The sequence below is a fragment of the Monopterus albus genome, unplaced genomic scaffold (genome assembly GCF_001952655.1).
Source record: "Monopterus albus unplaced genomic scaffold, M_albus_1.0 scaffold40.1, whole genome shotgun sequence".
In the NCBI taxonomy this organism is placed as follows: Eukaryota; Metazoa; Chordata; class Actinopteri; order Synbranchiformes; family Synbranchidae; genus Monopterus; species Monopterus albus.
Genome location: NW_018127920.1, coordinates 3,312,285 through 3,327,885, shown reverse-complemented (window position 1 = coordinate 3,327,885; position 15,601 = coordinate 3,312,285). Strand labels below are relative to the sequence as shown.

Sequence of the window (15,601 nt, the reverse complement as noted above, 5' to 3'; positions counted from 1 at the left end):
GGGGCCATGTCATTAGTTTTTCATCTTTAAGGCCTTTACTGGCCAGCCACGCAGTGGAGTACATGAGAACATGCATGTGATGGAGCGTTGTCTTGCATAAAAATCAAAGTCTTCTTGAAAGATGCAGACTTTTTCCTGTACCACTGCTTGAAGAAAGTGTCTTCTAAAAATTGGCAGTAGGTCTGAGAGTTGATTTTGAGTCCATTTTCAACCCGAAAAGGTCCAACTAGCTCATCTTTAATAATACCAGCCCATACCAGTACCCCACCTCCACCTTGCTGGCGTCTGAGTCGAAGTGGAGCTCTGTGTCCGTTACTGATCAAACCATGGGCCCATCCATCTGGTCCGTCAAGAGTCACTTTCATCTCATCAGTCCACAAAACCTTTGAAAAATCTGTCTTCAGATATTTCTTGGCCCATTCTTGACGTTTCAACTTATGTGTCTTGTTCAGAGGTGGTCGGGTTTCAGCCTTTCTTACCTTGGCCATGTCTCTGAGAACTGAACACCTTGTACTTCTTGACACTCCAGGTCGGTTGCAGTTGTGGAATATGGCAGCACTGGAGGATAATGGGTTCCTGGTAGCTTCATATTTGATTCTTCTCAAATCTCTGGTGGTTAATTTGCGTCTTTTCTTCTCAACACGTTTCTGGCGACCCTGGTGACTATTTGCTATAAAATGTTTGATGGTTCTGTGATCACGCCCCAATATCTTAGATATTTCAAGAGTGCTGCATCCCTGTGAAAGACTTTTTACAATTTTTGACTTTTCAGAGTTAGTTAAGTCTCTTTTTTGGCCCATTTTTCCAGAGGAGAACATTCTGCCTAATAATTATGCACACCTTGATATAGGGTGTTGATCTCCTTAGGCCACACCCTCCCTCGTTACACTAAAACACATCACCTGATATGCATTAAGTCCAATAAGCGTTCAAGGTTATACTGCTTGGAGTTGGAAATTATGGATAAAAGGATGATATGGTCAAAATACTCACTTGCCTAATAATTGTGCACACAGTGTATGTATATCAAGTCAGAATATAAGCTGTGAATACTGGATGAATACCAATGTCAAAACACCAATGGTGTGGCAGCTTGGCATGAATAAACATTTTTTGGGGCATTAAATTGGTGTGTGGGCTACAATTCTTTCCTATCTTTTTACTTGTCCGAGCAGGATACCTTGTTTATTTGACACATGAGCAGTGTTCTCAGTGTTCTTAATTGGTTCTGTTTGGTGCTGAAAATGTCTGTGCCAATGCTGAACAGCTGCTCACATGCGGCAGGGTAAAATAAACATTAAAATCATTCTTTTTATGGCCCAAAATTGTTAACTACTCAAAAATGGCAAAAACGTTACTTAATGTCTTGCATCACTGTGCAAATATGAATGGAGCTGAACTACCAGTAATCTACTGCAAAATGTAAACTAGTAGTTTAATTCCATGTAGCTCACTGCTCCCCAACACTGCAAACACAACCTGTCATCACATAACTATGTCATGCTAATAGGTGTTTGGCAGTGTGTGCAGTGCTCTAAGTCATGACCTCAGTAGGCTGAAACTCAGTAGTGACTACTGCAGCCTAGAACTTTCTATAAACCTCATCACTTAGCTAAGCTGATGTTGCTCTGAAACACTTCACAATAACAGCACTTGCAGGTGAACTGACAAAATCCAGCAGGCTTTAGTAACCAGCTTTCTGCAAAGCATTCCATGACAGCACCACACCAAAAGTCACTGAACTACGACAGTAAACAGTGAACAACTGATTATTATACAGCTGAGCCTATTAGAGGGCTGTCCTCATACATTTGAGCCTAGTGTGTCAAGTGATGATTGCAGTTAGTTTGTTTTCTGTTCCTGTCATGCGAGTCTGTCTTAATGAGTCTGGTTTTGTGCTGTACACTAAAGAACACACACAAACATGAAAATAATGGTTACTGCATTTTTCTCACACTGACCTGCTTCCATTAATGAAGGCCTCTCCTCCCGTGGTGCACTCGTCTCCTGTCAGCATTTTGAAGGTGGTAGTCTTCCCAGCTCCATTCACTCCTAGCAGTCCAAAACACTCACCAGGACGGACACCCAGACACAGCCGGTCCACTGCCAGGATACGGCCCATCTTCCTGGATTTATACACCTAAGGGAAAGGCAAAGAACACATGCTGATTAAAGGACCCCATCAACGTTTTATAAGGTTTAATGTACATTTTGCATGTATAATGACCAGTTTAACTTGTAGTTTAATTTGCTGTGCTGTACAGATACTGATGTTTGAGTAAACGTACAATTATTTACACACTGGTATACAATTTTCCAGTGCAAATTTCTGTAAAAAAGTTAATGAGCCAACAGTTTAAACCTTTGTCAGGTTCTCAATTTTCAGCATGTCGTTGTCAGCATCCCCTCGCAGGACTCTTCTCCTCTCACAGGCGACGTCTACGTCATCATCATCAATAGGCTGGCAGGTGATGGGCACCCTCCTGAACATGCACATAGCATATTTCATTTATATTTCTGGGGCTCCTTTTTACCCTCAGCTTATTCACTGTACCTTTATGCACATTAGTGATTTTAAACATTTCCTAAAATGCCTTTTAACAGACATCACACAGCAAGTATGAGCATACAGCAGTGGGCGGCATCTTGCTCTGGAGTTAACAGGTAGTAATTGATAACTAACTGTATTTTAACACTAGCATTGAAAAAAGAGAGAAAATAGATGAAAATAAAGTTGTTTGATGTGACTGGACCAGAAGTGAAAACTGGAGTGGCTGACAGGTATTAGTATTTGTTTATATTCCTAGAGACATTAATAGCAATAAACCAACTTTATCATATTAAGGTAAAGTCGATCACATCAAAGTCATTACTATAACTCCAAACAAATTTCTTGTCGTTGTAACACAGGGGAGAAGCTGGTATCCCTATCTAGAATCTTCTCTATGATGAATAATTGTAAAATAGCAGCTGTAGAGAGAAGAGCACTTTTTAACTGTGAGGGAATGATGGAAAACTTGACACCTCACACGCTCAGACAGAAAAACACTCACGAAGGTTTCTTGAAGAAGTTGTATTGGCAGAGAATGGTGATGAAGAAGCCAACAAAACCTTCAATTGTCATGGCAACGAGTCCTCGAGTCACAATGTCCCATTCAAATGGAGACTTCATCTTGTCAAACTGGCCTGAAAGCACACATTCCCAGCAACTTAAATCTTCTTACTTTGATCTCTTAAAGCATGTGTCTGTGTCAAATGTAAATGAATGAATTACAGGTCAAACTGACTGACAATATTTATTTGTTGCTTTCTTTTTTGTTTGTTTTCAGCTAACACATCTTGTGAAGACACCCAAACCAACAACGAATGCAACCTACTAACAAGTTTTGTGCATGTTTCAAAGCTAATGGATGAACCAATGGTTCAATAATTGCCCTGAGATTTAGAGAAGTGAACATTCTTTTTTCAAACACTGGAATGATACAGTCATATTCAGTTCCACTTCATCATGATAATGGACTTTATTCTTGTGCATTCTGTGCAAGCATCTCAGTCATAAATGTACCTATTTTAGCATAGTATTCATTGATATACTCGTTGTAGGCCATCTCCATCAGGCCATGTCCAAGGTTGTAGTTGGGGAAGATGAGGAAACAGGACTTCAGGTAACTGTTCACTTTTTTGAGATCCTGGAGGAGATGAATATAGTGAAGGAATAAATACAGAATAACAATACAGAAACGTCTGATATCACTGCTTTACTAAGCAAAGCAGGTCTATTGCACAATGTTCTATATCATTTTAGCAAGAAGAGTCAAATGAACCTTGTCATGTTCAAAGAGCTGAAGAAGGAAGGTGGCAACAGTTGCGGTGATGCCTATGAAGAGGTTGATGACTATGAGGAACACATAGGCTGTACTGGGAACCTCGAACCAGAAGGATGCTGGGTACATGATGGGAGTGATAGACCACCTGGAAGGAAGAGGTTCATCCTGAAAAAAATCACTGAGAACATCCAAAGCCTCAGGACATGAGAGAAAGAAGAGAACTGGAGAGCACTGGGCATGGGTTTTCAGGTTAAACCAAAAACATGAAAATACAAAAATTGAATTTATATTTAGATAGTAGAGTTCTGTGAATCTACATTCAAGACAGTGTAGCGAATTGGGACTACAAATTATGATTATCAATACCTCGTAATTATATAGTACATTGAAATTAGGGCACCAGGCTTTGTATCTCCTGAGCCACACGGTAAACAAATAAATAATTATTAATCCAGTCTCATTCTGAAAATAATGAATTCTCAAGACAGTGACTCCTGTACTGAAATAAAGATAGGGATGGGTTCCCAAACCTGGTGCCAATATGGCACCGGTTCCTATACAGCTGGTATCTACCAGATTGAACCACAGTGCAGATTTTGGTACTACTTAAATGCCTTTTGATTGAAGCATTTGCCCTCTTGTGCTGTGAAATAGTAGATACAGGCAACAGAAGCATCACTGCATGTCATGTGCTAATGCTGTCATTACACTTATGCTGCGTTCCATTTACCTCGGAGCTTGGAAGTCAGAGCTGGGAATGAATGGGAATGTTTTTTAATGTTGTCAACCTTCATTTTATGTAGGGTATAAATTTCATGGCCCTGCCAAATGGCCGTAATGCCCTGCATATCTGTCGGAGTTACATGGCCACAATGGCTGGTGTGCCTTCATCAGATCCATCAGATTTGAGGAGCGATTTCTGTTCACGTTCAGTCATGTAGATGTGTGCTTATGGATGTATTGAGGAGGAAGGTGCTTAATAAAGCTGTTCACCTGAGAGCACCCCCATAAAACCAGAGAATGACTATGAACATTGATGTATATTCTAATTCAGCTAGGGCATTACAACATTAGATTATTATGACTGATGAGTAAAAAGTAAGTGTGTGTGTGCGTGCGTGTGTGTGTGTGTGTGTGTGTGTGTAGTCAGATGTCTCACCCATAGAGAAGAAAGAGGGAGAGGACAGCAGGGAAGTTAGTGGGGGAGGTGTAGGCTGGCAGGTCGAACACAAACAGAATGATAACACAACAGGTGGCAGGCACCAGGTAGTTCAGCTGAGGGGAGATGAGATGAAAAAACATGTTCAGACCTGGACCATTTGTAACATTTATAATATGAAAAAACTGAGTACTTCAATGACAACTACTTTAGCTGTTAGTACCAGTCACACATCTATTCTCACCATGTCCCATATGTAATTAGCTAGCCAGTAGATGACAGGGTCACAGCCACTGACAAACTGCAGGTGTTTGGCCTTGGTGGATTTCTCTGCAACCAGGAAAACCACAAAGCTGGCTGGCACAAAAGACATGGCCACAATAATGAAGATGGCAATCACCACATCTGTCCCTTGGAGCCTAGAAATAAAGGGAGGCGGGGAGGAAAAGAGAGCAGAAGCGAGGGCAGAGAGGAGACAATATAAGATCACGGCATGCACGCTCCATGCCAGGATGTATATGGTCCATAAACATCCATGATCATCCATGGATGAGATGAAGAAGATCCCAGTACCAGAGGAAACCCACGCAGGCATGGGGAGAACATGCAAACTTGGCACAGAAAGTAATTAAGTCCTTTATGTTATTTCTGAAGGCACTAAATATCAGAGCTGTTGAGTAACTTACAAGTAGTCCAAAGAGAGGCTGGCGCTAGTTCGATTCATTGGGTGATTTGTCAGTGTGATACCTGAAAAACATACAAACAGAACAACTAAATTTGCATAGATCATAATAATCAAACTCGGAGCTGGCTCAAAATGACCCAACTTTAGTTAATATCACTATTATGTAATTACCATAGGCAGCAGGGTTGCCCTTGGATGCAGGAAGGTTGGCACGCAGGATAGCGTTGTTGAGAACATTCAGATATGTTGGCATGCTGTGGTAACCTTTGTTGTTATACAGAACCTGGAAGCAAAGAGTTGCTCAGTCAGCCATTGTTAATATAGTATTTACATTACTATGCATTTGTGATCTTCTATCCAGTGCAGAGTGTCTGTTTTACCTGAGCTGATCTGCGAACTGCTATTTTGCGAACCATTGGAGGTATCTTTCTCCCAAAGGATGCTGGGATTGATTTCTGGATGTTCCCCACTGTCAAACCACCATATCTATTGAGAACAAAAGCAGTATTCAAGAGGAAACAGATTTGAATGATTTACTCAGTTATTATATTTTTGCGGCCTACTTCAGCAGTGTGTAGTTACAGTACACCGTTACGCCTTCTAAATAGTCTCTGTGTCTGAAAGTGGCTACATAAATAATCAAGTACTGAAAACTGTCATGTATTGAATGTTGCCATTGTAGTTTACACAATTTAAAAAAAATGTTTGTGTGGCGTGCATTGCAGTACTGGTTGTCCACATGTCTTTATATCAAGAAAAAGGAAATGAACCCTCTTGAATTACCAGCTTTTATATATAAACAATATATAGGCAATATGCTGTTAAAATATATCATCTATCATAACCCTAAGTTAAAATAATGAACAAAAACAATCTATTTTAGCTAATACACAAATCACTATTGGTTTTGTCCATTTTGAATACATCATTCATAGTGTCATCTGAAAAAGTAGAGAACCCCTCAGCTAATGACATCAACAAAAACTAAATGGTTAGAGCTACTTTGACTTATAAATCTAATTATTAACATTTTGAGTTTGAATATATCTGCTGATGTGAACCATGCCTTAGAGATTAAAGAGATCTCAGAAGACTTGGGATCCACAGCCAAACCACAGAGAGGAATGAGTGACGTAAAAAGCAGTAAATACATATGAATTGTGTTTTCTCATCTTATTTGTTGCTGGACATTTTTACTTAATTGTCTGGGAGTTGTCGTTTTTTTGTGGTGAATTCTAATCGATTTCTGTAAAGCCACAAGGAGGCAGTAAAATGACTACCTATAGAATTTATTGGTTGGTTTGGAAATAAAAGCCTTAGCTCAGAAAGATGTATATGCGTTGATGGCAATTCGGAGTGAAATACTATACTTTTTACAGCACTATATTTATTTGACAGATTTAGTTACAATTTTCTTAACAAATTAATATTTTACATACAACCGAAATATAATACACTGCCAACAGTATATAAAATAGTAATATGTAATAAAGACCCATGAATTACATTGTACAATGAACTGTAAGTAGCTTTTGATACTTTAAGTACATTTTGATAACACTGTCGATACATTCATTTTACTTGTAATGGAGTATATTTATATTGCAGTACTGCAACTGTTAGGGTCTAAATCCTTCCTCCAGCATGGGATAGCACATGTGGTACTGTGATATAACATTGTTATCTAATGTTACAATCTTCTCATTATCTCCTTTTGGAGATTCTTCTCCTTGCATCTCAACAGTGTCTATTGACTCATTGTTATCTGGGTGTAAAACATTGGCTAGGCTAAAAGGGGTTAATATTCATGAAAGTAAGATCATCCCTGTCCAAAATATCATTTTGTCATTCAAAATGACACCAAATCTCAGTGATGATATTGACACTGATATCAGTGTCAGCTCTAGCATGTACTGTAAAACTCTCCAGACTGTCAATATTTCCCTTTCAGATGTTTCGCACTTGAAGAAATGTGTCCACTACAGTCATACCTGTGTAGGCGCAGTCTGTCTGATGTGAAGAGCAGATACTCAGAGACGTTCCGCCCTGTGATGTCCACTAGGATGTCACCTGTCACCACCTTCATGAGGGGGGGCCGTCCTCCCACCCCACTGGGGCACGAGAAGCCTGTCCCCTGCATAGAGCAGGTGCAGCGCACTGGCTCATGGATGGACAGGGGGAGGGTGGGAGGAGATGTCGCGGGCTCTGAACAAAAGTAAAAGAGGTGTCTAACTGAATAAAGCTTTTTTCCACAGGAAACAGTTTGTGGGTCTCCATGTAAATAGAGCGCAAATTTTGAGAGTCTGTAAAAGAAATGAAGGGAATGAATACATATTTCCGTCCATGTGAATGGGTGAATGGTGTATCATCTCTGTAAAGCGCTTTGGCCAGTGTAACACACTGTGGAAATGCGCTATATAAATACAGTCCATTTACCATTTACCATTACCATTATGTACATATTTGAATATGCTCTGTCAAGATGAACACCTGGTGGCATGTTTTTCAGCTGGCTGAAGCAGAGAGCACAATGAAATGATACGAATAAGAGCATCAAACCTCAAGTGGGGAAATATATAACAGCATGGAAATGTGCCATTACTATTTGTTTCATGTATTAATTTGGGAAACATTACACTCCTCATAGCTCCACACATCTTTATTTTTATTTTAACCAATTTTTAACTGGGAAAAACCCTTTATGTTAAAAACATCTTTTCCAAGGGTGCACTGGCCAAGACAGCAGTATAAAAGTAAACTGCAGGAGAACTTCATTTGAAAGTGGTCACCAGCCTTATGAGTATGACTCACCACGGACTGTAGTAGGAGGGGCAACTGTGAAGTTCCACAGTCCATCCTCAAAGCGAGGGTCTGGGTCATCTGAAGGTGCTGGTGAAGGAGGTGGGGGTACAAAGTTTGAGAGCGGGACCCCCTGGGTGAAGGAGTCCAGACACATGGAGTCAAAGTAGCGGGCAGCCAGGGTCTTGGAATTATTGGCGCTGGGATTGAGGGTCTGGGCCAGCTGGTCCAGGGTGCTGTTGAAGGGGGTTTTAAGGACACAGGTAGCACCCACGCCTGAGGGCAGACGGAGGGTGTTGATGATCTTCTGTGGGCTGGCATCTGGAAACAGTTTGCTCCTGAAAGATGAGGCCAAAGAGGCTTCTTTAAGATTCTGCTCTGATTGCACACAGAGGTCTAAACATATTTTGTCTGTGTTGAAGGTAACAAAGGACAGCCTATTGCCTCACAGCAGGAAAGGTCCTGGTTCAAACCAACCAGCCAAATGAGACCTTTCTGTGCACAGTTTGCATGTTCTCCTTGTGCCTATGTGGGTTTTCTCCAAGTACTCCAGCTTCCACCCACAGGCCAAAGACATGTAGGTTAGGTTAAGACTCTACATTTCCTGCTGGTGTGAATGTGAGTGATTGTCTGTCTCTATGTGTCAGCCCTGTGATAGACTGGTGACCTGTCCAGCACATGCCTTGCCTCTCACCCAGTGTCAGCTGGGAAAGCTACCAAATTTCTGAGTTACTAAAACCAGTTGGTCTGTTGACCTTTTAAATGACTGTTCTCTATGACCAACCATTTGAGTAAATCATTTCTACATTTATCCTTATTTACTGTATAGGCTGACCTGACAGTTTGTATAGCACTAGCCCCGTGAATACTTTAAAATAGCACTAAAAGACATTGCACCACATAGAATGTAACCGTAAAAAAAGTGCCATAGTACCTGTACTGGGGTCTGTCTTCGTTAGCATAGGGAATGAAGTTGCCTCTAGGTTGGGTATAGTTATGATACTGAGATGGAGACAAGATCAGGGGTGGCAAGTCTCCTGTAAAGCAACACAATCAACATATACATTTACCAGTTAGTGGTTGTTTTATTTATTTTAAAAGTAAGGTAACCTAGTAAATTAAAGGCCCTGTAACTGGTCCACTATTGAAATGAAACTGGAAACATTAAGTGTGAAAGAAGTTTGAAATTTACATACATTTACCTGGTAATTTGTGCCCTAAGTAAAAACATAATTGCAACCATTTACTGTTTACCTACAACCCCAATTTTCACATATTAATAATTTGCATTGATTAATTAATTAATTAATAACTAAGTGAATATTTTGAACAAAGAATAAAATTGATGAGGTATTAAATCAAATAATGTGCTGCGGTATTGTTTTCAGTGTAATACAGGGCACAGATGACTTACACTAGTTATTCATCATTACACTAAAACTCACTAGTTTGAGTTTTAATTTTTAACTTTTTCTGATTTTGGTTGTAAAAAATTTAAAATAAAATGTATTAATATGTGAAATAATTAATTTAAAAAATAGTCATTTCCCTTGAAAATATATTATGTATAACTACACATATATAAACAGATGCAATGAAGAGGCAAAAGCAAGATGACCTCCAAAAAGGGAATGGTTTTGCTTGTGGTGGCCACAGACAAATACTCTCTCTGTATCCTTCTTGATTGATTCTTCTCAGGTTTTGTTTCGCTCATGTCCTTGTAACTACCGGTAGCATGAGGCAGTACCTGCAGCCCAGTCGGTTTACACAGGTAGTCCAGTTACTACAAGATGGCACATCCATATGTACAGTCACAAAAGGGTTTGCTGTGTCTCCCAGCACTGTGCCTAGAGCATGGAGGAGATACCAGGAGAGTGGCTGTTACACCAGGAGAGCTGGACAGGGCTGTAGAAGGGCAACAGCCCTGCAGCAGGACCAGTATCTGCTCCTTTGTGCAAGGAGGAACAGGAGGAGCACTGTGAGAGTCCTACACAATGACCTCCAGCAGCTACTGGTGTGCATGTTTCTGACCAAACTGTCAGAAACAAACTCCATGAGGGTGGCATGAGGGGCCAATGTCCTCTAGTATGACCTGTGCTCACAGCCCAGCACTGTGCAGCTCGACTGGCAATCGCCATAGAACACCGGACTTGGCAGGTCTGCCACTGGTGCCCCATTCTCTTCAGAGAGAGCAGGTTCACACTGAGCACATGACAGGCGTGAAAGAATCTGGAGATACTGTGGTGACTGTTATGCTGCCTGTAACATCATGGAGCATGACCGGTTTGGTGGCGGGTCAGTGATGGTCTGGGGAGGCATATCCTGGGAGGGCAACACAGACCTCCATGTCATAGGCAACGGTACCCTGACTGCTGTGAGGTAACAGGATGAAATCCTCAGAGCGACTGTCAGACCTTACAGTGGTGCAGTGGGCCATGTGTTCCTCCTGGTGCAGGACAATGCCTGACCTGACGTGGCCAGAGTGTGTAGTTTGTGTGTAGAGTGTGCAGTTCCTGGATGACAAAGGCATTGATGCTATTAACTGGCCCTCACAATCTGCTGACCTAAATCCAATTGAGCACCTATGGCACATTATGTATCGGTGCATCAGATTCCACCAAGCGCCACCATAGACTGTCCAGGAGCTCATGATGCCCTGATCCAAGGCTGGGAGGAGATCCCCCAGGACACCATCCGCTGACTCATCAGGAGCATGCCCACACATTGTCGGGAGTGCATACAGGCACACAGGGGCCACACACACCTCTGAATCACATTATCCATTGTCGTGAGGAAATTCATGCAACTTGGATGAGACTATGATTTATATTTTTCACTTTGATTTTCAGTGTGATTTTGAATCCAGCCTCCATAGGTTGATGATGACTTTGGTTTCCACTGACTGCTGTTATGTCATTTTGTTCTGAACAGCCTCCATTTTTCCACTTTTAATTTTGACATTTACACAGTTCAAGTCCAGTGAATATGCTTAAATGGTGCAAAGCTAAGGCGTAAATTGCCAAAGGCAAAACAAAAATAAAGTCAATAAAAACTAAAAATATTACAGTGTTTCTACAGCAGTGGAGGTAAATTAAGCCTTGAAAACTGATGCAGTTCCTAAAGATGTTCCAGACTTTGTTGATGACTTACAACAACAAATCCTGTCTGGACAAAGGCAGTGCTGGCAAAGATGGCTTTACTACACCCTCTGAAGCATTATTTACAAAAAGGCCATTAACAAAGGAAGTCAGATCTTTTCAGGGTTTGGTCCTAAAACAGGATAATAACCCACTCAAAACAACAACAACAACAAAAAAAAAAAACACCTCAAAGCTGTGTAGAACAAGACGGTAGTGTCAAATGATGGCAAGGCAGCCATTGTCAAGATTTTCCAGATGAAGAGTGAAAACAAGGTCATCTACACATGCAACACATTTGTTGGAACTTCTGCAGCACTGCTATGTTTGTGCTTTTACATAAGTGGGATTGCAAATGCAAGATTTTAACTTATAATAAAGTATTTTGTTACATATTTATTTATATTACTACTTTTATTTAAGTAAAGACTGAATACTCTATCCACCACAGGCAGTATCTTTTAAAGTGAGTACAGTAAGGGTCCGTCACAGAGAAAGAGTAGTTTGAAGTAAGGGTAGGTTGAATAGAGTGGTTGGGTCTGATTTGCAGCTTGGTAAAAACAGTTCACCCAAACATGAGACAATGATGCACCCAGGTCTGTACAAAACTCTAATCTCCAATGTCTTCATCAGTCTTATCATCAGTACTGAACACTTCAGCAGCAGTACTGTGTGCATTCACGCACTTTCTCTCTGAATGCATTTACTACCTGTATGGTAGGACAGAAAACAGCAGCTCTTTGTCCTGAGAAGCAGGATAGAAACCTAATCTAAACTATATATGTAAAATCTCACCAATTTCAGGCACAGATAAGGCCACCGTCATGGCCACACAGACAAAGAATGCAGGAAGGAGGATTTGAGAGAAGAGGCCCTTGGTGTTCCTCTTAGCACAGTGAAACCTCTTGATGATTAGGCCATGAAACTGACTTAGCTTTAACCACCAACCCTCCAACTTGAAGGTGCCCTGCCCCTCCAGGACCTTGGGCTGTGGGGATGAGGGGTTCTCTGAATCCCCTGAAAGACATCAGATGGAGAAAACAAAATGGCAAAACAATGAAATCAAATGTAGTTTCAATGCATGTCTGTCTGACTGGATGTTCTTTTGTAATGTTGTTAGACTAAAGATGGACAATTTAAAAACATAACCAGAGTTGATGTGATGTGGAAAAACAGATATAACCAAATATCTTTGTCAAAAAAACACACAAGAAAAGTTGTGGTGCACACCACATTTACATGGTAGAAATATAACTCACTTTACTTTAATTTCAATCCTTATTTTAATTGAATTCAGTATCATATTTAAACTTCAGAAAAATAAAATGTGCAACGTCTGACACAGCACATCTGCCATCTTGTTGTCTTACCCCTCAGGCTGGCAGAGTCAGACTCTTGGCCATTGTCAAAAAGTGGACAATAATCTCCATAGAAGTCGGTGTAGAGTCCCCCCTCATCCCCCCTCACTGAGCCGGTGGATGATGAGGATTTCAGGGAGGACTGGCTCTGGCTCAGCCTGGAGCACATCTCCAGATTACTCAGCTCCACCTCTGGCTTCTCACTCTCCAATGAAGGTCCAGTCTCACCCTGTGTTCTCCCCGGGCCTCCTAAACCCACTGAGGATTTCCCCAATGAGCTGCCCCCTGGGGAACCCTTCATGTCTGCCCAGGGACAGAGAAGGCAAAGATTATTATCTCAGCCTTGAGCTGAAGAATGAACTCTAAAAATATCTAAAATCAGAGAGAAAGTCACCATGAGAAAGTCATGGCTAATTCATGAAAGCTAAAAACTCAGTGAAGATGTTATCGGGAGGCACAGGCAAGGAACATGGTCTCACCAGCATCACTGTTCTCCAGAGACTGGTCCTCCTCAGACACTTTGAGAAAGACTTCCTCCAGTGTGGTATCCATCACTCCAAAGCTGGTCAGGGCCAAGCTGTCCAAGCTTTGCTCTAAAGCCTGTAGACACAAACAGAGTGTCTAATTACTGTATATGTTTGGTGTGTGTGTGTGTGTGTGTGTGTGTGTGAAGTCTGTAATGTAAAAAAGCATGTTAAATAAAAAGCCCTTCAAAACAAAGAAAAGAAAGTCACTTTTGGCTTTTCCCGTTTTTAGGGGTCGCCACAGCGGATCGTCACACGGATGACTCGCATGTTGACATTTGACACGTGTTTTATGCCGGATGGCCTTCCTGACGCAACCCTGACTCGAACCTGGGCCGCAGCAGTGAGAGCGCTGTGCCTTAACCACAATTTTTAAAATATTATGCTCTGCAACTTGAACCACTTCTGACTGGTTCATGTGTAAATCACGTGTGAACAGGGCATCACACACATGCTAAGACGTCTCTGGTTAAGTGTGCAAATTTCTGCTGTTTTATTGACCATGAATTTGTCATACTGTATGAAATGGTTGTTTTTCAGATAATAAAAGAAGTCAGTTAATGATATTCACCTGTTTTTTTTAAATATTTATCTTGGTTTTTTGTCCTCCCGTGGGCCCACCACCTGCAAGAGGATTCATAAGGGGCTGGTGCACAGTGGATCGCGCAGCAGTCGAAGGCAAGGGCCCCGGCGATGCCATCTCTGGACACGGAGACTAGCCCTGGGGACATGGAATGTCACCTCGCTGGTAGAGAAGGAGCCCGAGCTTGTGCGGGAGGTTGAGAGGTGCTGGCTAGAGATAGTTGGGCTCACCTGCCTCTGCAACGTCGCATGGCGGTCGGGGACAGTGCCTCTGGACTGGCAGACCGGGGTGGTGGTCCCTCTTTTTAAGAAGGGAGACCGGAGGGTGTGTTCCAACTATAGGGGCATCACACTCCCCAGCCTCCCCGGGAAATTCTATGCCAGAGTACTGGAGAGGAGAATTCAACTGATAGTTGAACCTTGGATTCAGGAGGAACAATGCAGTTGACCAGCTCTATACCCTCTTCAGGGTGGTGGAGGGTTCATGGGAGTTTGCCCAACCTGTCCACATGTGTTTTGTGGATCTGGAGAAAGCATTCAACCATGTCCCTCGCTGCCCCCTGTGGGGGGTGCTCCGGGAGTATGGGGTCCGGGGCCCTTTGCTAAGGGCTGTCCAGTCCCTGTACAACTGGAGCAGGAGCTTGGTTTGCATTGCCGGCAGTAAGTCAGACTTGTTTCCGGTGCATGTTGGACTCCGACAGGGCAGCCCTTTGTCACCGGTTCTGTTCATTATTTTTATGGACAGAATTTCCAGGTGCAGCCAGGGGCCAGACGGAGTCCGGTTTGGGGACCACAGGATCTCGTCTCTGCTTTTTGCAGATGACGTGGTCCTGTTGGCTCCATCAAACCAGGACCTCCAGCGTGCACTGGGGTGGTTTGCAGCCGAGTGTGAAGCGGCTGGGATGAGAATCAGCACCTCCAAGTGCGAGGCCATGGTTCTCAGTCGGAAAAGGGTGGCTTGTTCCCTTCAGGTTGGTGGAGAGATCCTGCCTCAAGTGGAGGAGTTCAAGTATCTTGGGGTCTTGTTCACAAGTGAGGGAAGGATGGAATGGGAGATTGACAGGCGGATCGGTGCAGCTTCTGCAGTAATGCGGTCGATGTACCGGTCCATCGTGGTGAAGAAGGAGCTGAGCTGTAAGGTGAAGCTCTTGATTTACTGGTCGATCTACGTTCCGACTCTCACCTATGGTCATGAGCTTTGGCTCATGCCCGAAAGGGCAAGATCCCAGATACAGGCGGCCGAATTGAGCTTCCTCCAAAGGGTGGGTGAGTGCACCGTTAAAGATAGGGTGAGGAGCTCAGAGTAGAACCGCTGCTCCTCCACATCGAGAGGAGCCAGCTGAGGTGGCTCGGGCATCTGTTTCGGATGCCTTCTGGGCGCCTTCCTAGGGAGGTGTTCCGGGCATGTCCCACTGGGAGGAGGCCCCGGGGAAGACCCAGGACACGCTGGAGGGACTATGTCTCTCAGCTGGCCTGGGAAAATCTCGGCATTTCCAAGGAGGAGCTGGAGGAAGCATCTGGAGAGAGGGA

At 42.6% G+C, this 15,601-nt stretch overlaps 1 protein-coding gene across 2 annotated transcripts in view; it reads right to left on the bottom strand.

Annotated features, from left to right (window-relative positions):
- abca2 (ATP-binding cassette, sub-family A (ABC1), member 2) overlaps nucleotides 1–15,601 on the bottom strand; it is a 136,441-nt gene that overhangs the window by 11,976 nt on the left and 108,864 nt on the right. For both annotated transcript variants that reach the window (XM_020599227.1, XM_020599228.1), the window contains 16 exons: nucleotides 13,445–13,565; nucleotides 12,978–13,268; nucleotides 12,403–12,624; nucleotides 9,405–9,507; nucleotides 8,483–8,808; nucleotides 7,663–7,876; nucleotides 6,052–6,157; nucleotides 5,843–5,954; nucleotides 5,673–5,733; nucleotides 5,231–5,405; nucleotides 4,987–5,102; nucleotides 3,825–3,972; nucleotides 3,566–3,689; nucleotides 3,054–3,186; nucleotides 2,363–2,483; nucleotides 1,962–2,140 (listed from right to left, as the gene is read on the bottom strand). In XM_020599227.1, the coding sequence (XP_020454883.1) occupies nucleotides 1,962–2,140; nucleotides 2,363–2,483; nucleotides 3,054–3,186; nucleotides 3,566–3,689; nucleotides 3,825–3,972; nucleotides 4,987–5,102; nucleotides 5,231–5,405; nucleotides 5,673–5,733; nucleotides 5,843–5,954; nucleotides 6,052–6,157; nucleotides 7,663–7,876; nucleotides 8,483–8,808; nucleotides 9,405–9,507; nucleotides 12,403–12,624; nucleotides 12,978–13,268; nucleotides 13,445–13,565 (2,552 nt within the window). The remainder of the gene's footprint in view (nucleotides 1–1,961; nucleotides 2,141–2,362; nucleotides 2,484–3,053; nucleotides 3,187–3,565; nucleotides 3,690–3,824; nucleotides 3,973–4,986; nucleotides 5,103–5,230; nucleotides 5,406–5,672; nucleotides 5,734–5,842; nucleotides 5,955–6,051; nucleotides 6,158–7,662; nucleotides 7,877–8,482; nucleotides 8,809–9,404; nucleotides 9,508–12,402; nucleotides 12,625–12,977; nucleotides 13,269–13,444; nucleotides 13,566–15,601) is intronic.